The following is a 23,473-nucleotide window of genomic DNA, read 5'->3' on the forward strand; positions in this document are numbered from 1 at the left end:
AGTCTTTGTCTTTATCTCATTCATACCACTCAGCTTTATCCAGGCCACTTATTTGACAGTATTATTGCGAAAACTTCCTAACTGGTCTCCTTATCATAGTCTTATCCCCTTTTGAAACAAAAGAGACAGTTTCAAAATACAAATATGATTTTTATTAGCTCCCTTTTGTTGTCTATAATAGCCCCAGAAGGAGGTATAAACTCCATTTAAAAAGTCTTTGAGATGTGGCCCTTGCCAACTTTGCCAGGAATTCCCAATATCTAGTATTTTCTACTACTAAACTTTGTGCCTCTTCAAAACTGCATTTTCTCTCATTCCCTAAGTGTGCATTGTTTTCCCTTACCGGTTGGTTTTTCCACCGCCTTTTACATTTTCCTGGAACACTATACCCTCCCTCTTTATTTGGCCCACCTCTAATTTTCTTTCGGATCTCCACGAAGATGTTACTTCCTCCAGGAAGCCTTATCTGACCCCTCCAAAGATGTCATGAGTTCCTCTTTTCATTCTCCTAATCACAGCATCCATCACACCATGTTGTGATTACTGATACAATTGTCTGTTTCTCTGATTAGGCAGTAAGCTCAACAAGAGCTACATGGTGCCTGTCTCTTGTTGCTGATTACTCCCATCCAAAAACAGTGCCTGGAATGCAGACTTAACATTTTGTTGAATGAATAAATAAAACCTCATCTATCGAGTGCTACTTTGTGCAAGACCCGGTTCTGAGGCATTTATATTTATTGATTTATTTAATTCTCATTTAACCATGAAGGAGGTACTATCACTATCCTTATTTTATAGTTGATAAAGATAAAGCCCACAGAAATTAATTAACTCACCCAAAGTCATGTAGCTAAGTGACAGGGCAAAAATTCAAACCTGTTCCCCAACTTTACGTGATTAATACTGTGCTATACTGTCTCTCTGATCATATGGCATGGAATGCAGACATCTGCTCAGTAAGGCAGAATATGGAAGGAGATTGGAGGATGACACAAAACCAGCATAATATCAGAGGAAAAGTCCAAACAGGGCCTGGACTGTAGAAAAGTTGTTACTCCTGGTGTAGTCGCATCGACATCTTGATGAACTGGTGGCTGACACAACATACATTGGCTTGATGTGTACATATTATTTGTAGTTGTGTGTGTATTTATATATATATATATATATTTGTAATATTGAAATAGTCATAATTTAGTAAAGGCCTACCGTTTGCCAGGCATTTTTACATTTGTCCCCTCTAATCTTTTGATGAGATGATCAGATTGGATTACTTGGCCTTGAAGATTATATATCTATATCTGTATCTATATCTATATCAGAAAAGCTGAAATATGTTTTGTAAAGTTATAAAGATTTCAGACTTTATAGAATCTGGGATTTGCCAAATGTAACCCCTTTCTCTATGTTAAACCCATGTTGGAACAAATACATTTATTATTCATTCATCAAATGTTGCTGAGTCCTGACTATGAACCAGACACTGTGAAAGGCTTTGGGATATTTTGCCCATGCTTGAGCAAGTTTATATAGTTTGCTTCATAAAACTCTATTTCAGTTCTTCATAACTAATACTTCATGACTATTGCTTTTCAGGTATTCCTTCATAACAAATACTTTGGCTTTCATGTATTTGAGTAAAGTCCCCCTTGAGGAAGAGTAGAAGAACTGCACTTTGTAAATACTATCCTGGAATCCAAACGGATAGACAAGGATGGTGCTACCTCTTTCTGGAGAGTACGTGAGCAAGGCCTGTTTTGTTAACATGTTCCTTAGGAGACAAAACTTGGGAGAGACACGCATAGCAGAAAATGGACAAAAACTAACAAATGAATGGGAATTGTACTCGATTAGCATTGAAGACCTTGTTTATACTATGATAAATGTTTGTATTTGCTGGAAGTGCTACTGACGGTAAACCCTTTTTGTTTAAATGTGTGCCCTAGTAGTTTGCAGTATGATCTATTTTTTAAGTACTGTACTTAGCTTATTTAAAAATTTTATGTTTAAAATTGCATACTGCTCTTTCATTGAAGAAGTTTTGAGAGAGAGATAGAATTAAATTCACTTATCTTACCATCTAGAGAAACCCAATGTTAAAACTTTGTTGTCCATTATTTCTGTCTTTTATTCAACATTTTTTTAGAGGGTGGGAGGAGTACAGAGGAGATACAATGATACACAAATGAGGCCACTCTTCATATATTGTTTTGTCCTGTTTTTCAGTTAACAATATATTATGAGCATATTTCCATTTCATTAAATATTCTTCCACAAAGTTATTTTGATAGCTGTATATCACCCTACTTTATGAATGTACCATATTAATTTATTTCCTGGTGTGGATTATTTGATTTTATAATCTTACCTTTAGAATAATGAAACACCTGTGAAGCTTTAGAAAATACTGGTGCCTGGGTCTCAACTCCACAGATTCTGATTTAACTGGTCTGGGTTACAGACTAGGCACCGGGAATTCAAAAAGTTCCCCCAGTGATTCTAATGTGTAGCCAAGATTGGGAACCATCGTAGACAGGGATGATAGGAGGTGAGCCACTCTTAGCATCCATCATTTAGTATTAACATCATCATCTTGAGTTGCTAAGTGAATGATGCACCTGACCCACTTCATAAAGACACGTGTCCAAATAAAATTATTATAGGACTTGGTTTATTAGGGCTTGTGCTCTAAGTTTTCTATGTTAAGCCATACATCGCATACTAAATACTTTAAAATGTACCTTATTGACATACATATTAAGTGAAAAGTGTTTCTGAGCTAAACAATGACAACATAATTATCAAGCAATGATAATTTGAAATGAATTTATTATTCTGCAACTTAGGGACAAGTCATCTCTCTGAATTTTCTGTAGTTTGAGAGTATTTGTTATATTTGCAAGATGAAGAGTCTGAATTGGTCAGACAATGTCTTGTGTGCCTGGCATATGATAGGCATTTAATAGTTTTAAAGAATTAATGTATTTAGATGAATTGCATACCAAATCTGGTGTCTTTTCTTTATGGCTTCATTAACTTAATTTGAGAGAAATTAATTATTCTGCAACTTAGGGACAAGTCATCTCTTTGAATATTCTGTAGTTTGAGGAGAATATTTGTTATATTTGCAAAATAAAATAAGTTTGCAAGTTTTTTTTTCTGCCCCAAAGAGGTCTGTGTCCTTGAACATAAAATACAAATAACCGCTATGCTGTTAATTATTGGCAAATGTCCCATTTTCAACCTAAGGAAATACCATAAAGTAACAGATATACCAACAAAAGGTTACTAGTTAACAGGCATTGCCTGAAAAGAGTATAAAAGAATTTCAGCACGATTTTCCATATTCTGCTTCCACCACTGCCAATAACAAAATAACTAGCAACCATGAAGTGGGTGGAATCAATTTTTTTAATTTTCCTACTAAATTTTACTGAATCCAGAACACTGCATAGAAATGAATATGGAATAGGTGAGATATTTTGTGTTTTTCTTGTCTTTTCTCTATATCAAAATTTTTTAAATTATAAAATTTGCATTAATTTGTCTTGATTTATTTTTCATATTTATTATTCCACATGGAGAAAAAATATTTAACTGATGGATATATTTAAATGAAAGATAAACCTGTAACTTTACAAGAGGTTTACAAAGTTATAGCAGTGTTTAGAATGGTTTGTATGTTTCATGTTGAATTAATTTTTACACTTTAATTGGTATGCATATTAACTTTGAAAAATTATATATATATACACATATATGTACATATATGTGAATATAAATAAAATGTTATGTGTGAAGAAGCCAGAATTATGCTCCTTCACATAATTCCCTCAGACTAGTAAAATAGACAAAATCTTTGTTTTTAATACAGAAAAGTGGGTCATTATTTGCTGGTCTGAAGAAGAAATATTGTGACTGGGATATGAATGGCAAACTGTAGTATAACTATGTTCAAAAGAGTGCCTGAAATATATTTTTAACCATTTGACTTTCAGGACAATTACAGCACTACAGTACAGGGAAAAACCAAACAACTGGAAGACAAAATCTGGATTTTAGTGATAGGTCTACTATAAATTATGCTTGTTAACTTCATTCCTTAGTTTCCTAGTTTTCTTTTCCTCAAGTATAAAATTAAGATGCTTAGGTTATCCCTAATGTTCTTTTAATTCTGAAACTGTACAGTTCTAACTGAAACACAAACATTCATATGTAACAATGATTACTTTCCTGGTTGCAGTTGAAAACATGTTTCATGAAGTTTATTTTGCTTTCCAGCTTCCATATTGGATTCTTACCAATGTACTGCAGAGATAAGTTTAGCTGACCTGTAAGTTTTGCTTATATAAATGTACTTTAAATGTGTAAAGCAAGGATAAGTAAATACTTAAATAAAATTGGGTACCCCTGTGAGCTCTTAAAAGCACAAAAGCAATTTGGACAATTTCAAGAAAAGTTACTCATACTGAATATCAACTTGATGTTGAAGAGGTTAAACTGTTGACTAATGTCTTCGACATTAACCTTTCGATTCCTTGAAATCCCATGAGTCAAACCAAATCAGATTTTAGAAACTGAAGATTAGTGTCTGATCAGTGACAGCCATATACTAATTCAGGAATTTTTCTCATCAGTACCAACAGGGTGATATTATAATGTTTTCTTTTCTGTATACTATTTAAATCTTAGCAGCAAACCATAGGTTATAAAATATTCTATTTTCTGTTATTTGTGGAGAGTATGTTAGTCTCTTGGATGTCTTTCCATTCCACATTTTAAAAATTTCTAACAAAGAATTTAAAGTAGTGTGTTGCTGTTACTCCTTGCACATCCAAACCTGCATAAGGATTGCTTTGAGTCAATCCATGAGCACTGTAGTCTTGGGTTTTAGACCTTGATCGTACTGGGAATAGACACAGTTAGAGGTCTGTCTAATTACCAATTTTTTTTTGCTTAAATTTAAAAGTAACCATAAAGAATATAGATACCCTCAATTATGGGTACATTACAGTAGATGGATGGTCACAGAAGGAGAAACCACTCTTATGGGAAATCCACTTATTTTAGCCTTTAACATCTATATGTATATTTATGGCAAAAGAAAACAAGAAAAAGACTAAAGTTTCTTCTCGGATGACCTGGAAGCTAATTTTACATAATTTTACAAACCAAATGTCTAAACAGATTACAATATAAATAGAAAACAAAACAAACAAATGAAAAACTATACTTGAGAAAAATAAGCTTGCTACAGGTCTGTTCCTTAAGGATTCACACGTATTTTTGTTTCAGGGCTACCATATTTTTTGCCCAGTTTGTTCAAGAAGCCACTTACAAGGAAGTAAGCAAAATGGTGAAAGATGCATTGACTGCAATTGAGAAACCCACTGGAGATGAACAGTCTGCAGGGTGTTTAGAAAACCAGGTGAGTGAATAATTTTAAAAAAGCATTGTGATATTTGACAAAAATTTAGCATGCTGAAGATAAGATACAAAAATAGCAGTGAAAAATGCATTTAAATATTTGAAGAGCTATTGTATGAAAGAGGGATTAGATTCATTCTGAATTGCTAAAGAGGGCAGAAGAGAACAATAGGTAGTTATTATAAAGAGGCCATATAAATATGATGACTAAGAGCTAAGGTTCTGAAATAAGATTATCTTGATGACTATGGGCATATTAACTTTTTTGAGCTTCAGTTTTCTTATCTATAAAATAAGGGATGATAATAGCTCCCATTTCATAGTTAGCATGGAAATTGATACAACAGCAATAGTAGCTAACTTTTATTATACACACAATGTGACTGGCATTATTCTAGGGAGCATAATGTGTATATTGATAATAAAAATATTTTATGACATAGGGGATAGATAGCACTGATGAATCAGAATGGTTGTCCAGTGAGTCAAGAGATGCTGGCTGGGGCTTCTGGGCAGGATATCAGCTTTGCTTACCTATATTTATTTATTAAACACTTAAAATAATCCTTGAAGATATATGCTAATCTTCCAATTGAGGAAGCTGAGGCTCAGAGAATTTAAGTAACTTTCTTAAGGGAACCACCAAATGGCAGAGCCAGGATTTGAACTAGAGCATCTGGCTTAAAATTGACAGTCTTAGTAGCTTCATTACACTATAACCATAGTGAATGTAAGATGCATAGCACATCGTTAGGGTTGCCAGGTTTAGCAAACAACAACAAAACATAATACCCAGTTCAATCTGAATTTTAGATAAACACTAAATACTTTTCTTAGTATAAGGATATTTCATTGTAGAAGCTCGACAAATAATATTTATTATTTATTTTATCTCAACATAGAAACAAACTTTATAATGATTAGAACTCTCCAATTATAAAACAACATGCCCAGAGAATGCTCTGTTATGGTGGGGTTAATTAGGTGGCTGAAAGACAATGTACCTGGAATATCATAGAAGAGATGCTCCTTTAAGGATATAGTTTAAGTATGTTCCAACTTTGAAATTTATGAATTGACAAAAATTTCTGTTTTGCATCTCTATTTTTGTCTTGTTCTGATAATCTTTTCAAAATGTGTATAAAAAACCAAGAATACATTATCTATTGCAAATTAACAACCAATTAGAGGTTCAAGGTAATGTTACAGATCGCTGATTTATTCTTGTAAATTCAAAGGTATGTCTTTTAAATGAGGATTGGGAATTAGAAATCTTATGTAAGCTTTCCAGGATTCTCTAAATATTACTGTAGCAGCTATAAAAGCTACATAAAAGTTCCCTCAGATACATGAAACACATGTATTCCTCAGATGCTTTCTGTGGAATATTGATGCTGTCATCTGAGTTTGGTAAGAGTAAGTCACAGAGGAGGAAGCACATACGTTTTAAAACATTTTAGCTAAATATGTAATTGTGGCCAAGAGAAGTGTTTTTTTTAAAAATCATTATTTCATTTCAAAATCATTTTTATTTATGATTGAGAATAATATGCAGTTTTTTATTGTCTTGTAAGGATGGCATGTAAAATGAGCATTTATGTCTGAAATGTGGTATGTCTGTGTGTGTGTGTGTATATATATATGTATGTATATACCATAATATATACATATGTATTTGCAATTCCAAAAGTTACATCTTTAATGAGAATCATGAAAATATTATTTTGCTCAGTTTCTTTTTTTATTTAAATTTAAATTTAAAGTTCTGGTGTACATGTGCAGGATGAGCAGGTTTGTTACATAGGTAAACACGTGGCATGGTGGTTTGCTGCACCTACCAACCTGTCGCCTGGGTATTAAGCCCAGCGTGCACTACCTATTTTTCCTAATGCTCTCCCTCCCTGCACTCCACTCCCTGACGGGCCCCAGTGTGTGCTGTTTCCCTCCCTGTGTCCATGAAACATGGTTTATATATTCATAAAAGTTTATATATCCTAGTCCAAATTTTTGATAACACAAAAAGGAAAAATAAAATAATTCAAAATTGGGAAAGAGAAACAAAAGATTGCATGGCTTTTTTCCTTTTATTGTTTGGACATTAAAGTCTCATTTTCCATAAGGCAGCAAAGAAATCTATTTCATCAGGCTGAAACAAAATACATTAGAATTTGTATGGAAAATTTTTCAGAATCTATAGTTCTGATATTAGACATTAGAAAATGTTTCATGTGTCTTATAGATTTTTAAAGCAAAGTTAGCTGTCTTTCACCAAACATAAAATATTTCTTATAGCTACCTGCCTTTCTGGAAGAACTTTGCCATGAGAAAGAAATTTTGGAGAAGTACGGACTTTCAGACTGCTGCAGCCAAAGTGAAGAGGGAAGACATAACTGTTTTCTTGCACACAAAAAGCCCACTCCAGCATCCATCCCACTTTTCCAAGTTCCAGAACCTGTCACAAGTTGTGAAGCATATGAAGAAGACAGGGAGACATTCATGAACAAGTAAGGATCCAGTTTAAAGGTAGATGCAAACCTCAGAAACACAGCAATGGCAAGCCTAATTTAGTATTTTTGCAATGTACTCATGTACTCCCAGTAAGAGGTATAATGTTTCTTTGGTGTTGTGTCTGCTGAGGTCCCAGGCAAGGTAATTAGGAGAGCAACATTCAGTGTAACTTGGTTTCCATAGCACGCTAGATGTAGTACAAACCACAGGACAAACCTACCAGAGGTTCCATTAGTCCCTTAAGAGATATACACCTTTTTTTTTTCTTTTTACCCATTCTACTCTCAATTTTACCTTGTTCAAGAATATATTAGTATTGCACCAAATTGATGCTTTCCAGAGCAATATATTGGTGTTTTGTGTTCACCTAATTGCCTAGAAATAAAAGTTAGAGATCCAAGCATGGTCAAGCATGGTCAAGATACACAGACATGGCAAAGGTTTACTGAACACTTAGGATGTTGTGGAAACATGTCTGCTTGCACAGAGGATCAGATTAACACTCACAAACAAACTTTGAAGCCTCCTTCTCCTCTTCCTCTTCATTCTTCTTCTTTCCCCCATTTTGTTGATAGGAAATTGAAGGTTGGAAGGCTAAAACAACTGGCTAAGGGCACACAGCTAGTACATTTGACCCCAGGTTCTCTGTTGGAGAAGCCTGTATGTAACTCTTCAGCACTTCTGCCTTCCATGTTACTTCCTAAACCAGATAAATAGAGAGATTGCCCTTAGAACATCTCTGCTATGGCGACTATCCAGGTGCATAACCACATTCTGCACTGACAAGGGCTAAAATGTCCATCTTTCTGTTGCACTTAGCAGAAGTCTGGCTTTGCTGATCCCTGAAACATATCTGAGTAGGCTTATTGAAAAGGACCTTTTAATAAGAATCATGGTTAGAATGTCTGCCTATTTTCTTCTCATAATAGAATCTGGTACCATCTGTCAGATATTTTTTCCCCCAGGATCTTTAGTGAGGAAAATTTTGACAACATGTGGAAAAAATATGATGATTTTCCCCTTAGGAACACAGTAAAGACAAAGTCAAATGCATTTTGTTGTTGTTGTTATTTGAATCTTTAAATAAATCCCAGTGTCCAGTTCCAAGCAGTAATAGTCCTATTTTTAGGTGTTTATAAATCTTCTAGCTCTATTTTATTTCACAGATTCATTTATGAGATAGCAAGAAGGCATCCCTTCCTGTATGCACCTACAATTCTTCTTTGGGCTGCTCGCTATGACAAAATAATTCCATCTTGCTGCAAAGCTGAAAATGCAGTTGAATGCTTCCAAACAAAGGTATCATATTTGCATGGATATCTGAACCAGTACTGTAGTCTATGACTCATTAAAACAAAACAAAGTTAAAAATGAAAACGTGCTTAATTGTGGAGAGTATCGTTTTTGGAATAGAGAAATAGTTCAGCAGTCTGATATTCTTCGAGTGAACAAAACTGGATTTGCTGGTTTTTATTATCTATTCATTAAGTCAACAATAATTTTATTATTAAGGAAGTGAGTTTGATGGGGTAAAGAAGGAAAGACAGAGAGAGAGAGAAAGAGAGGGTGCTATAAATGGGAAGGAGTAAGTGAAAGGAAACGGAGAAAAGGAGGAGCAGAGGAGAGAAAAAATGAAGAACTATGATAAATGCTTTATACTCACTGTTTTTTTAAACCTTAGAACAAATTTGAGGTGTAAGTATTTTTGTCCTTTAACAAACTAGGAAAGAGGTTTAGAGAAGAAATTTTTTTTTAGGTTTAGAGAGGTAGAATAATATCCACCATTAACTACTTGCTACCAGCAGTCCTATAACAAAAATTTCCTAAGAACTGACTACTCTCAGTGTCAAGCCGTGATACAATCGTATTTTTTGAAACTGAGAAGACGTTTAAGAAATTAGCAGGCTTCAATTTGTCTTTAAGCTGTTTAAAAGTACAGTTGTTCATTTATGATCCCCAGTATAAAAGTTGTTTTTGTTTCAAGGTACTTTGAGTAAATTTGTCTGGCACAGATGCATATAAACTAACCCAAAAGAATAAATGAGTCAATAATATTCTGCGATAATGTATGACATTTATAATTTTTAGTAAAAAACATATTTTATGGAATTTCATTTTACCTATACTTGTTGTTTTTCTAAATATTAGAGCTTGTAAAGAAAATGTTAGTATATGCTTTCATGACATTTTGTTTCCTCTACATCTAGGCAGCCACAGTTACAAAAGAATTAAGAGAAAGCAGCTTGTTAAATCAACATGCATGTGCAGTAATGAAAAATTTTGGGACCCGAACTTTCCAAGCCATGTAAGTTCAAGCTCTATCTAGGGAAGAGGGTGAGAGCTACAGAACTACCATTTTGCAATTTGGGTTCGTTTTTTTAATTGTTGCTGTTTTAGAGAATGAAGACTCCTTTGTGACCCCTTTGATGAGGGCTAATGGGATTAGAACCATGAACTCTTAGGATCAGAAGGAAGCTAACAGATAAGTCAGTTTAACACTTACTAAAACCTAGCTGAGATAATACATAGAAAAGACTTTTAAAGTTTATGTTATTTACCTGTTCTTTAAGACACTTAAGTTCTGGTCTGCCATCAAATTATACCTCATCACTAGACCATATTTTTCTAGCTCTTCTACAAAATAAGTCAGCCTTCACTGAGTGTCATTTAAAACTTTTGCCTTAACAAGAAATTCTTTATATTAATTGTGTTTCTTAATCTTCTATAAGGCTCTTTATAGCATTTATTGCTTCCCATAAAAATATTCCTTTGAGGCAATAATATTAGAATCTAGTGTCAGGAGAAAAGAACATTTTAAATTATATAACTTATTTAAAGTACTCATCAACTCTTTTATGATAAAACATTTCTAGTATATGAAAATATCTGAGCTGCTAATCGAATAGTAGTAAGTATATATATTCAGAGTTTATTTGATTGCTGTTTGGTTAAATAACACGTTAAAGCATATTGTAGACAATGGAAATCTAGAATGAAGTTTTTAGTAATGGAATTAGTTCTAAAGACTGAAATTTCTTCTTGTAAGAAGTCAGATTTATGCCTTAACTACCCTCCAACTCAATTAGAAATTGAAAGATTAATTTATGACCTACTTTTAAAAAATTTATCTTAGTAATAAAATAGAAATTGAGATAGTATTATAATACCCTTATCATTTGCTATCCATAAGTGAAAGCTAAGTGGTCTAAATTTATAGAGAAGATCCATCTTTATCAGAAGCAGGAGTAACACTATTTTCTCTAGGAGCAATGGTTTTACGAAGACAACTCTTAAAATTTAATGAAATATGCAGAGGAAACCAGAATTTTTATTTCTTACTTCTTTTTTGGCCACATTACTCTCTTGGCACACTGGTATGCCTGAAATGTTTAATCTGCTCCACTTTCTTGTCCCATTTCATTGATTTGCACATACGCCTCCTTTCCTGGATTCTCAGAAGTATTTTTTACCCCAGTAAAAAATGGTTCTCATTTTCATGGAATTTTCCATTTCTTAATTGTTTATCCTTTCAAAGTTTTATGTCCACTCAATACAAATGCTCAGCATCAGGGTTGAATGGCAAAAATAATTTACCTTAATGCTTAAGACATGTTTTAGGAAAAGATAAATTATTTCTAAACCATTTGTGGGGCCAGCTCACAGTTTACAGAGCTACCACCTTGAAAGATACAGCTGGAATCAAGCCTTAAGACATGTTTCCTTTTCTTTTTAAACAACAAGGGAATTTCAGTGGTTTCTCTTTGAAACTTCTACTGTAGTAATACTCTACAAATTCTATTTTATTTTGACAGATAACCAAGAAATTAATTTCTAATTTCTTTTTTTTCCCTAGAACTGTTACTAAACTGAGTCAGAAGTTTACCAAAGTTAATTTTACTGAAATCCAGAAACTAGTCCTGGATGTGGCCCACGTACATGAGCACTGTTGCAGAGGAGATGTGCTGGATTGTCTGCAGGATGGGGTGAAGAGTCTTGCTTCTTAAAAAAGATGATTTTCACTCCCTTTTCTTTCTTTTTGTCTCATTGACTTGAATTGGTTGTTTGACTTGAATTGGTTACAGAGTATGTAAACTATGTGACTCCTTAAATTTGCAGAATTCTCGGTAGTAAAACTTAAACCATCTTTTGTTGATCCTGGCTTTCACTTTAGCTATACCCCTTTTTGTGAAACCAAGGCCCATCTATTTCTTACTTCTAAAAAAACCATGGGAACTTCTCAGAAGGCTTCTCCATAGTTACTTGGAGGACGGGAGGAAACTAAGTTTTAATGTATTTATTTTTTCATTCATTTATTCTTTCATTTGACAAATAAATATATATTAAATACTTTCTATCTGCTAGCCACTATGACAGACACTTGTTTTAAAAGCACAGGCTGACCTCGAGGAATTCACAGTCTGATAGGAGAGATAAGACAGTGACCTCCCTGGAGTTAGGGACTGTCTTGGTTTACTGTTATCTCCATAGCACAATGCCTGGCACGTGGCAGGCGTTCTATAATAGTTTGTTAAATGAATGAATGCAATAAAAATAGCACAAGTAACTGTCCTACCAGGTAAAAAGCTAGCCTTGCCAAAGACAAGTGTGAATAAAGTGGTCTCGGAGAATTAGAAAACAAAATTTAAAAAACCCAGCAACAGTTTCTTGAGTGTGCTCTAGTCAGTGGTGGCTTAAGCAGTGTGGCATTGGCTTATTTTGGCTAACCCTAGACTTCCTAGATTTTACAAGACAGGACTGTCGACCCTCAGATTACTCTGTCTCTGTGGGCTCCATGACACACCAAAGAGATTAAAATCCAAGGAGCTTAAAAATTACTGCTCTTAGGTACTCAAATGGCTTGATAACCAGCACTGGACTATGGTTTCCAGAAGGCTGAAAGTGAAGATAAAATGCTCATTTCAGCCCACTCCGATGGCAATTCAGTGAGATGCCTGAAGTAAGCAAGAAGTCGAGGCTGCAGGGGAGGCCTGAGAGTGACAGTCCCTGAGGAGCTGGGGAAGAAGTGGGAGGAGGCAGCCTGGCAGGCGACTGTACTACTTTACTTGTTTTTCTTCTAGAAGTATCGCATACTAGGAAAACCAGCAAGAAGTATTTTGTTTTTCTTTGAGCTCAGTTTTCCCATTTTGAACGGACAATTTTACTGTTTCTTGTTGTCATTTTTAAAAAGTTAGTTTTTTCAATTTTTGGAGCTCATAACCACCTTTTTCCTTTAAAGTGGAAACATTAATTTCAGTATGATATGTAAGTTGGATTTTGATAGCTGAATAATGGGTTCTAATTGTCTTTGTTGAGAATGTACAGAATTTTCAGTCCCATGACAGGTATATATGTAAGCTCTGCCTCTCTCTGGCCACTTAGGTGCATTGCCATTTTATTATCTATAGACTGCCCTCTGAAGGTCATAGTCAGTCACTGCAGTATGTTCTGATAAAGATGATTATCATTCTTACAGAATTTGTCATGGAGCAGAAAGTTTGCTCTCCATGTTATGATACCAGTTGCAAGTGTTGTTTAGGGCAAATTTGAATGCTAATAGAAATATATATAGCAACATGCATCCTATTTTATTTGAGCACATTTCTCTCTTATTTGTAAAGGTTTTCAATTAAAATAACAGGGTTTAGCTTACAACTATGGAAAGAAGAATTGAACAAACAGGTAAGTGGAAAGGAATGAGAAAAGGCAAAAGTGGGGAGAAAGCACTAAAACGGGAGACAAGTTAAAATGTCTTCTTTCTTCTTCTTTCCTTCCTCCTTCCCCCATCCCTCTCTACTTCCCTTTCCCCTTCCTTCTTTCCTGGCCTTTTTTCCTTCTTTCTTTGTTCCCTTCTCCCTCCCTCCCCTTTCTTCCTTTTTCTAAAGCTGGCTTTGAAATCCTTTATTAAAGAATAAATCTTTAAAACTTATACTTTATTTTCCCTGTTGCAGGAAAAAATTATGTCCTACATATGTTCTCAACAAGACACTCTGTCAAACAAAATAACAGAATGCTGCAAACTGACCACACTGGAACGTGGTCAATGTATAATTCATGCAGAAAATGATGAAAAACCTGAAGGTCTATCTCCAAATCTAAACAGGTTTTTAGGAGATAGAGATTTTAACCAATTTTCTTCAGGGGAAAAAAATATCTTCTTGGCAAGGTAACACACTCTGTAAATGCATGTTCATACAAGTAAAAATGATTATGTGGCTGACAGATTTGCATTGTTGAAATGGAGAGTGATGATTATGGTTTTTGAGTTCAATATGTGAGGATATTTGGCTAGAATGTTCTGAGCCAAAATAGATTTCAGTAGATAACCAGGGAATAAGCAATGGGATTTGGTGTTTAACGGTGAAGCGTTCACCACTGTGACTCATTAACTGCTTTGCTTATGAAGCTGAATTTTATTTCACATCAATTTCTCTGGAATCAGAAGCACTGTCATCCTGTGAAGATTACTCATATCAAGGCCACCATTGAACTCTCAAATAGGATATGGATATTTTTGTAATAAGAAGAGCTCATGATTAAGAATGAACTCTTGCTATGCATGTTAAAAAAAAACTTTTCTCCAAAAGATAACACAATAGATAATGCTAGATAGAAGACCTTTTTATAGGAACAGCTTATTGGCTGTGTATTAAATACATGTTTTGTATTTTTTAAGAAAATCAAAGCATGTTTAGAGACATTTGCAGTACAGTAGTTTGTTTTAATACAATTGATAGGTCACGTTCTCACTCTATTTGCCTTTAAGGGAAGAAAGCAATCAAGTTAATACGTTTTCCTTCATTGTATAGTATGTAACTATGGACACTATTAGAGGAGGGATTTGTGTAGCACTTAGGACATTATACTTGATAATTTCCAAGGGTCTTTCTAGATTTAAAAGTCTGATTCTAACGTAGTAATAAAAATAAAGGCCCAATTTTCTCTTTAATATTGCCTGAAGATATTAGTCTATTATTGCATTAAAATTAAACATTCACACATTGTTTGCACTGCTAAATAAAATTATGTAAGCTAGAATAAAGTTCAGATTTAGGAGACACATAGTGACAACTGATTGGTGACAGAACTAATCCTATAATCTGGGAATACGGTTAGTAAAGTCAAGAATTACCTTTAAGTTTACACATCCATGCACATCTAAATCTAATTGTTTAATAGAAGCAGTTCTTCAGTTGCAAAGGTTCTTTGCAGTAGAATTTTCTCAGCCAGGAATGATCTTCCCCCAGATATTTGCATGGCTTCTTTCACTTAGCTGATCTCTGTTCTGATATCAGCTGCCTAGAGAGAATTTTCTTGACCACACTCAAAGTTAGTGGCCTCTCCACCTTGGGTATCATCCTTTTTTCTCTTTTTCATCTTTATTTATTTTCATTGATTTATCGCTAACTGAAATGAGATGGCCTATTTCTTGTTTATTTGTTCTGCCTCCCTATAATGTGTGCTTTTCGGAGGGCAGGTATTTATCTTACACATCATTGAGTTCATTCTGCTTAAAGCAATGCTAGCAAAGAGTGAACACTGGAAAAATATTTGTTGAATAAATGAATATAAAGTCCGTAATTGAAAAGTCAAATTGAGAGATGCAGGAGAAAACAAAAAGCCATTTTACAGGACAATTTGAAGGATCACAGTCTGTATTAACAGTTTTGCCATTCATATAATTCAAATCATATTTGATTTTCAGGTTTATTTATTTGAATTTAACTTCCACATGCCATATTATATAGGAATAACTGGAGAAGTGATGGCTCCTTTTGTCTCTTAGTTCCAAAAACTTGAAATATTTTTCTCCACATATTTCAGTTTTGTTCATGAATATTCAAGAAGACATCCTCAGCTTGCTGTCTCAGTAATTCTAAGAGTTGCTAAAGGATACCAGGAGTTATTGGAGAAGTGTTTCCAGACCGAAAACCCTCTTGAATGCCAAGATAAAGGAGTAAGTTGCTCTAGAATTTTAGGGGAGTATGAAAAACTGGATTGATATCATCTGTTAAAAATGCTGTTTGTTTGAAAGCCTCTAGTTGTCAACTAGTTGTTAGCCAGTTATATCTATTTGTCTAGATATTAAGCTGTTATTAACTAGCAGTCAGCAGCTAGTGGCTTGCTTTAGAAACAAAAATGTTAATTGCTTCTCAGCCTTTTGGCTAAGATCAAGTGTAGAAATAAAAATGTTAACCAAAAGTTCTTTGATCCACAAATAAAGGTAGTATTCATTATTCATTTTTGGTTAACTTCAGAAAGGCAAGAATTTGGTACAGAAAGAACTGTAACCATTTATCCAAAGATTGAGTTTTGCCATTAAATGATTTTGTGATTTATAAAGTGTTAAACTTAATCTCCCCAAAATCCATTTTCTGTAATTATCAAAATTTACACTTTACCATATTTAATATTTAAACATCTCTGATTGGTTTTATAATAGTATATAATATTGATCAATTTTATATACAAAGTTATGCATCCAAGAAAAGAAAAATGTATATGTAATAATTCTTCATTTTCAGGAAGAAGAATTACAGAAATACATCCAGGAGAGCCAAGCATTGGCAAAGCGAAGCTGCGGCCTCTTCCAGAAACTAGGAGAATATTACTTACAAAATGCGTATGTTTTTGTAAACAGTATTTTTAGTGAATTAAAATTATTAAAGAGAATGTAGCCTTCCCCATTCTCTTCCTTTGGAAGCAACAAGAATGACCTGTGAGGTCTGATCTGTGGTATTGACTTTAAGTTCCCCATACTGTGCAAATTTTTGCAGTAAAGATATCCATTCTGTCATAGTCTGTCTGAGTTAAAGCACCAAAAGATCACAGTTAAAATCAATGAAGCTCCGAGGTTGAGAATACAAGTCAGGCTTCCACCTGGAGTTTGCTTTTTCATTGTGATATGCTTCTATAATAGGAGTACAGGGAGTGGTTGTTAGAGTAAATACATCTCAAAAGTAGGTTCAAATACCATGTAGATGAAACAAACGAGCTGACCTCATGTCTTCTGGCATGAGAGAAGAGAGTCTGTGAGAAGAAGCAAGGCGGCTAAAAACTCATGAATGACTCAGCAGGACTTAGTTAAAAAATGCTTCTTTCAGGTTTCTCGTTGCTTACACAAAGAAAGCCCCCCAGCTGACCTCGTCGGAGCTGATGGCCATCACCAGAAAAATGGCAGCCACAGCAGCCACTTGTTGCCAACTCAGTGAGGACAAACTATTGGCCTGTGGCGAGGGAGCGGTGAGTGTCTGCTTGGTTTAGTCCCATCTCATTTCTGCCCTGTTTGACTTGAAATAGCCTCATAATTCCCCTCTAGGGAAGATGGTAAAAGCCAATGTAGAGATGGCCTTAGGAGGCTTGTTTGATTAGTCACGGTTGGAGGGGTGTGAGAACCCAGCTCTGGATGGCTGGCATGTGGCCATGCTTCCTATTCCTCCAGGGTGGCTGGCGGAAGTGCAGCCAGTTTAGTCAACAACATCTGAGCCAACTTTATATATCGGAAAGACAGAATGACCAACATGTAACTCATAATTCATAACAATTCATAATTCATAACTTCAAATCATAATTTCTGCTTTTTGTTCATATACTTACTTTGATGTTTTAAAAAAGCTTTATCTTTGATTGATTAAAATTAGTCATGCTATTTTAGCCATATTTATATTTTCACCTTTTGTAGTATAATATTATTATTATGACATCAGGAATAATTTGTTCCCTTTCGCAGGGTATAGGGTACAGCACAGGATAAGTATTATGTTCTGAATAGTAAAATGACTTTCGAGTCAGTAATGCCAGTATTCTTTACTTCCTAATGTCACTAGTATCATACATAAGATTACAGGATGAATTAAAAATATTTTTCCTATAAAGTCATAATTGCAAACGAAATTGTCTAACTATTTTATCCCTTTTCCTCTTTTTCATAATGGGGAGTTATTTGCTGTTAGTCTTCATGTCATAAATTTTTTCCCCAAAGGTTAAGAGTAAAAGGAGAGTTCTTGTGATTAAATGTCACCTCAATTGTTTGTTGAATTCCCCATGCTGGGAGGCTGCAGGGATGCAGGATGGTGTAATGGTTCAGGAGTGTATGTTCCGGAGGCCACCAGCCAACAGCCGCATTCTACTTTTACTATTCTTTAGTTGTATCACAGTGGGAAAGCAACTTATGTCATTAAGCTTGAGTTTTTTCATCTGACATTTGAGAATACAAATTATACCACCCTCATACGACAGCTGTTTTAAACAAGATAATCTGCATAACTCACACAGCACTAGTCTGACAGATAAAGTGCACACAAAACATATTATTTCTTATTACAAGTTATTACTAGGTGATTAAGAAATATCTCCTAAGTAGGCAAGGTAGCAAGATTCTACATGAGGAAGTCTTAAAAACCCACAAAATTGGTCCTACTTCTTTCCAATTAGGATGATATATTAGCTGCAAGTGTATACATGTGTATATGTATGTGAATCAAAGGGGTAAGTTTGTGCTATTCTTACCTTCAGATAGTGATTATCAAAAGAAAAATGGAAAGTTCAACTAAATACACATGGGAAACATAAAGGCAGAGACATTTTTGTCCTTTAGAAGTGTGTATGTAACTGGAAGCATGTTTCAAATAGCTGACACAAATAGCTAAATGACTATCCTCAACATCGCATATGGACCATCTGCTACTACATGCTAAGGCTTAGCCCAAACAAATGGGTAAATCCTGGAATTTACAATATAATGTCACATGATCCTACATAGCAAATTTTCCTGTAATATTAATTATAAATTGCTGGGCATTAGAAATTATTGCAGCAGTTTTCTGAAAAACTGAACCAACTTTGTGACTAATGCCCAATCTCCTTACTTTTTTTTCTCATTCTCCTAACCAGGCTGACATTATTATTGGACACTTATGTATCAGACATGAAATGACTCCAGTAAACCCTGGTGTTGGCCAGTGCTGCACTTCTTCATATGCCAACAGGAGGCCATGCTTCAGCAGCTTGGTGGTGGATGAAACATATGTCCCTCCTGCATTCTCTGATGACAAGTTCATTTTCCATAAGGATCTGTGCCAAGCTCAGGGTGTAGCGCTGCAAACGATGAAGCAAGAGTAAGAAACTGTTACTTGCTAGCATGGAAAAGAATGACAACCCCAAAGAGTAACTGAGACTTCTACCTCGCTCACCTAACACTATTGGGCTCACTAACAGAGCGTTACTCCCAAAGCACTTAAAATGCCTTTGAAAATAGTTTTGTCTCAGTGTCTTCACAGTCTCACTGGGGAAGCTGGTCTAGAAAAATTGACGAGGGTGGACAATTTCCTGTTTGTAAAAATAATCTCTGTTGTAACTGTTATTGTGATATGTATTTGGGGGTTGAGGAAAAGTGGGCAATCTATTCTGAGGAATTAGAGTGTATCTTTGCAGCAAATTTGGGTACTTCCATTCCAAGCACAGGAAACACATCATTGAATCTTTTTTTACGCTATTTACACTTTGAAGAGAATAACCATCTTATTTAATTCAACCATGCAGTTTGGGTGTTAAGAAATGACATGTACATTTCAGTTCATTGTGGGAGCTCTTTTGTAATGGTGATGGTCATGCAAGTCAATGGAGCTTATGTTCTTCAAACTCCCATGCATTTTAATCCTCACTTGTTTTGTAAATAGTCTTCCTTCATTGGAAAACCCATCTTCTCTTTTTTCCTCTATCACAGTCTGAGGTATGTTTCATGGTATGATAAGAATGTTGCCTCTTCTGGCAAGCTTTTTCTATTGCTCTGGTCTAAGTCCAACATGAAAGGCTTGCTAAATGAGCAGTGCAGGCAATTAGTGCTGCCAGTGCCCAGATAAGGGGTGTGATATAACTGGATGGGCAGGATTCGGAGATCTGGGTCTTTGAGTGTAGATAAGACACAGTTAAGAAGAGAGGACAGGAAAGGATATTCCTGGGGGATGGGGGAGATTGCCTTCCACTACACATAAGTATGGTCAAGTATGAAATAGTGTTTTATCCACAACCTGCACAACTCCAGGCTGGTGGAACACTTGGCATGTTTTCAGCCTCAGTCTTTCTACTGAAAGTACTAGACAAGGTGTGTGTGGTCAGTCTGGTGATAGGTTGATGGAGTAAGGGTTTAGGCTCTGAAAATTCTCTACTAGGAAGGCTGTAGAAAAATAGCATTGCATAACAGACTTCTCTTGTATTTTGTTTTGTTTTAAATCACAGGTTTCTCATTAACCTTGTGAAGCAAAAGCCACAAATAACAGAGGAACAACTTGAGACTGTCATTGCAGATTTCTCAGGCCTGTTGGAGAAATGCTGCCAAGGCCAGGAACAGGAAGTCTGCTTTGCTGAAGAGGTACATGCAGCTCATTTCGTACTCAAAATACTTGCTATGGAATTTTCTGTAGTGGATAATGAAAGGAAGACCCTACAAATTTATAACTTTAAAATATTTTCAGAGAGATTTAAATTTCATTGAGAAGCAGATTGAAGGATTCTATAAGATTTAAAAAATAATCACATTTTCTTACTTAATATTAGGAAGAATTATAATATTAAAATATATTAATATAATTAGTAATTTTAATTTATTTCCTAGTAGAGAAACCCATAAAGTGAATGTATAAATAACTGACGGTAATTTAGATAGTTTCTGGCCTAAAATTGATCAATTCAGCTAAATGGATTAAAGGATTTAATAGCAAATTAATTATGCAAACAGAGTATTAGGAATCTATTTGTAGAAAATGTTTTTGAACTCATTTAGAAGCTTGCTTTTGTACATCAACAGAGTAGTACTTAGGAGTTGTTTTAATTACATAGTAATTTTAGCTGGATAATTAGCCAGATTTTCTTTAACCAGGGGATTCTACCTAACATTTAAAAAAATTACCTTTTTTCAGCTTTATTGAGGCATGATTGACAAATACAAATTATATATGTTTAGGGTGAACATGTGATGTTTCAATATATTTGTACATTGTGAAATGATTATCACAATCAAGATAATTGGCTAAATTTTACAAATCTTTAGTTTGTATTGCTACATATATTTGAATATAGCAACACTATACTTTAAAAAGATATTCTATAACTTAGCGTTTTTGTCAATTTTACCTTTCTCACTATGTAAAATCCAAAGACAGATATATTTAGAAATGTGGAGTTTTTCTATAAATAATATAATTAGATGCATTTGAGTGTGTGCACTTACCAGTATATGTGTGTGTTTTTGGTGGGATCATGTAGGGTGGGACATAGATAACCAAATTAGATAAAACTGGTGAAACAGATTTGATGTGAAGCATTTCTGAAAAACATGACACAACAAGATTAATGTTCTCTAATCTGAGAAGACATTTATTTAGATATAGAGAACATGAACAAATAGTAGCAGTGCTTTATCGGCAAAACTTTTCATTTCTAATAACTTGTAATTTGTAGAGGAAGGAGAAAGATTGAGTGAGAATAGGCATTGATTTGGAGATTGTTATAGAAGAAAACTGTTGATGTGAAAGAATATTGTTTTCTCCCTGGCTTTTACTATCCCAGGTTGTTGGCATCAGAGATGTGTTTCTTCATTTTTAACTTAGTTAATCTACAAACCTATGAATTCACCCCGGATTGTAGAGTGTTAACTGTATGATTGGTATAATAATCCATTTCTTTATCTGATTATGTTTATTCTTAATTTTCAGGGACAAAAACTGATTTCAAAAACTCGTACTGCTTTGGGAGTTTAAATTACTTCAGGTAACAAAACATTCAGACAAGCCTGAATACAATGTTGTTTCTCCAGAAATATCAACCCATAATGAGATAGATCATGAGGAGTGCCATTAATTCTCTTAAATATACATGGAATTCAAAAACAAATTTATTTTAAAACCACTTGAACAAAATTATGCACACAATGTTAAATTAGTGGCTCAACTATGCCAAATCCTTTTTGGTTATTTAAAAGACTTCAGCAAATGCTATCAGAAGACTTTCCTATGTATCCAATATTTCTCTGACATAAAATAATAGAACCAGTTACTTACTGCACCTATTAGTTTAATTAGTATTTAATATATTTTTGCTCATATTGCAGGGGAAGAGAAGACAAAATGAGTCTTTCATTCGGTGTGAACTTTTCTCTTTAATTTTAACTGATTTAACACTTTTTGTGAATTAATGAAATGATAAAGACTTTTATGTGAGATTTCCTTATCATAGAAATAAAATATCTCCAAATGTTTCCTTTTCCAAGTTTGCTTATTTATGAAAAGTTATGGATAATTTCTTTAGTTTTGTATACCATTGTCTGAAGCAGATTCTGTTAAAATAGCATTAAGTATTGGTTATTATAGGAGATTAAAGCTATCCAAGGATGGATTTACAGCACTAGATCACTTGGTGAACTGAAAAATGTTCCCAGGTTAAACACTATTTGATGCTACCAGGGCATTTTGTTTATTAAATGACCATCACTGAAGTATTCTAACAGATAATCTGGAGATGAGAAAAGAAATTATTATTCTTCTATGGGATCTAGGAAAATTTAACATCTACTTTTTTTCTCAATCTTGTTCAGTTCTCTATTCACAGATATTTTAAAACATAAGAATATTACAGTTTTGATTGAATATAATTAATATTTTCATTAATTAAATTTTTATGCCACAAATGTTTATTAAGCCCTCACTGAGTTCCAGGCCTTGGGCTGGGTACAGTCACTGTTCTCCAGTCGCTTCAGTAGAGAAGGAAGCAACACAATAATGATGCCTCAGATTATGACTGCAAGGAGTTGACAACAAATTGTTGAGGGAACGAAAGGGTGGGTGACATCAGTTCTGACTAGAAAAGGTGCCATAAATGTTTAAGAAGAGTCTTAGAAAATGAATGAGCATTCATCAGTTCAAGTAAAAGAGAAGGCCGTTTTATGAAAGAGGAAAACATGGTCAGAGGTACTGGGTATGACAAAGTATGACGAATAGTTTTAGAGGAGTACAGGGTAGGTAGGAAGGGTAGAGATGTAGAATGTCAGGCAGGATGTGGAAGCTATGAAGGGCTAATCCAGAATCTCAGGGCTCTATTCTAAAGAGGTTGGACAATATCTTATGAGTAACAGAGGACCAAAGTGATAGCTAAGCAGAGGTGTGCTATTAATAATTAGCTTTGAGGAAGATAATCTATGAGATATGGAGCATGGGCAATGGGGCAGGGAAAAGGGTAGAGAGGGGCAAAGTCAGCAACAGGTGACAAAAAGACCATTCCACCAGTAGGGAAGCTGTTTATTTTATTAGCTTTGAATAGAAATCTAAAAATTACATGCATACTTTGGCTTGGGCTCTGGGAGAAAACAATGGCTTTAGAGCAATAAAATGTGCTTTTGGTTCTTCTTCTCTTTTTTTTTTGAGTTGGAATCTGCTATGTTGCCCAGCTGGTCTCAAAATCCTGGAATTAAAAGATCTTCCTACCTTGGCCTCCTGAGTAGCTGGGACTAGAGCCATGAACCACTACACCTAGCCCTTTTAGTTCT

General features: G+C 34.6%; 1 protein-coding gene across 1 annotated transcript; it reads left to right on the forward strand.

The window, feature by feature from the left end:
- The first annotated feature begins 3,348 nt into the window (after positions 1 to 3,348).
- On the forward strand, positions 3,349 to 22,189 carry AFP (alpha fetoprotein). Its single transcript, XM_004038804.5, has 15 exons — positions 3,349 to 3,475; positions 4,285 to 4,336; positions 5,299 to 5,431; positions 7,723 to 7,934; positions 9,105 to 9,237; positions 10,146 to 10,243; positions 11,792 to 11,921; positions 13,887 to 14,101; positions 15,760 to 15,892; positions 16,461 to 16,558; positions 17,040 to 17,178; positions 18,829 to 19,052; positions 20,173 to 20,305; positions 21,648 to 21,702; positions 22,043 to 22,189. Exons 1-14 carry the CDS (start codon positions 3,391 to 3,393, stop codon positions 21,690 to 21,692), a joined length of 1,830 nt encoding a protein of 609 aa, XP_004038852.2. The 5' UTR covers positions 3,349 to 3,390; the 3' UTR covers positions 21,693 to 21,702; positions 22,043 to 22,189.
- The last annotated feature ends 1,284 nt before the right edge of the window (positions 22,190 to 23,473 follow it).

Source organism: Gorilla gorilla, chromosome 3 (assembly GCF_029281585.2).
Source record: "Gorilla gorilla gorilla isolate KB3781 chromosome 3, NHGRI_mGorGor1-v2.1_pri, whole genome shotgun sequence".
Classification (NCBI taxonomy): domain Eukaryota; kingdom Metazoa; phylum Chordata; class Mammalia; order Primates; family Hominidae; genus Gorilla; species Gorilla gorilla.

Excerpts from the sequence above, each read along its gene's own strand:
- AFP (XM_004038804.5), top strand. The coding sequence starts at position 3,391 with ATGAAGTGGGTGGAATCAATTTTTTTAATTTTCCTACTAAATTTTACT. Across the intron at positions 9,238-10,145 it reads TTGAATGCTTCCAAACAAAG|GCAGCCACAGTTACAAAAGA; the intron begins GTATCATATTTG and ends CTCTACATCTAG. Across the intron at positions 19,053-20,172 it reads CTGCAAACGATGAAGCAAGA|GTTTCTCATTAACCTTGTGA; the intron begins GTAAGAAACTGT and ends TTTAAATCACAG.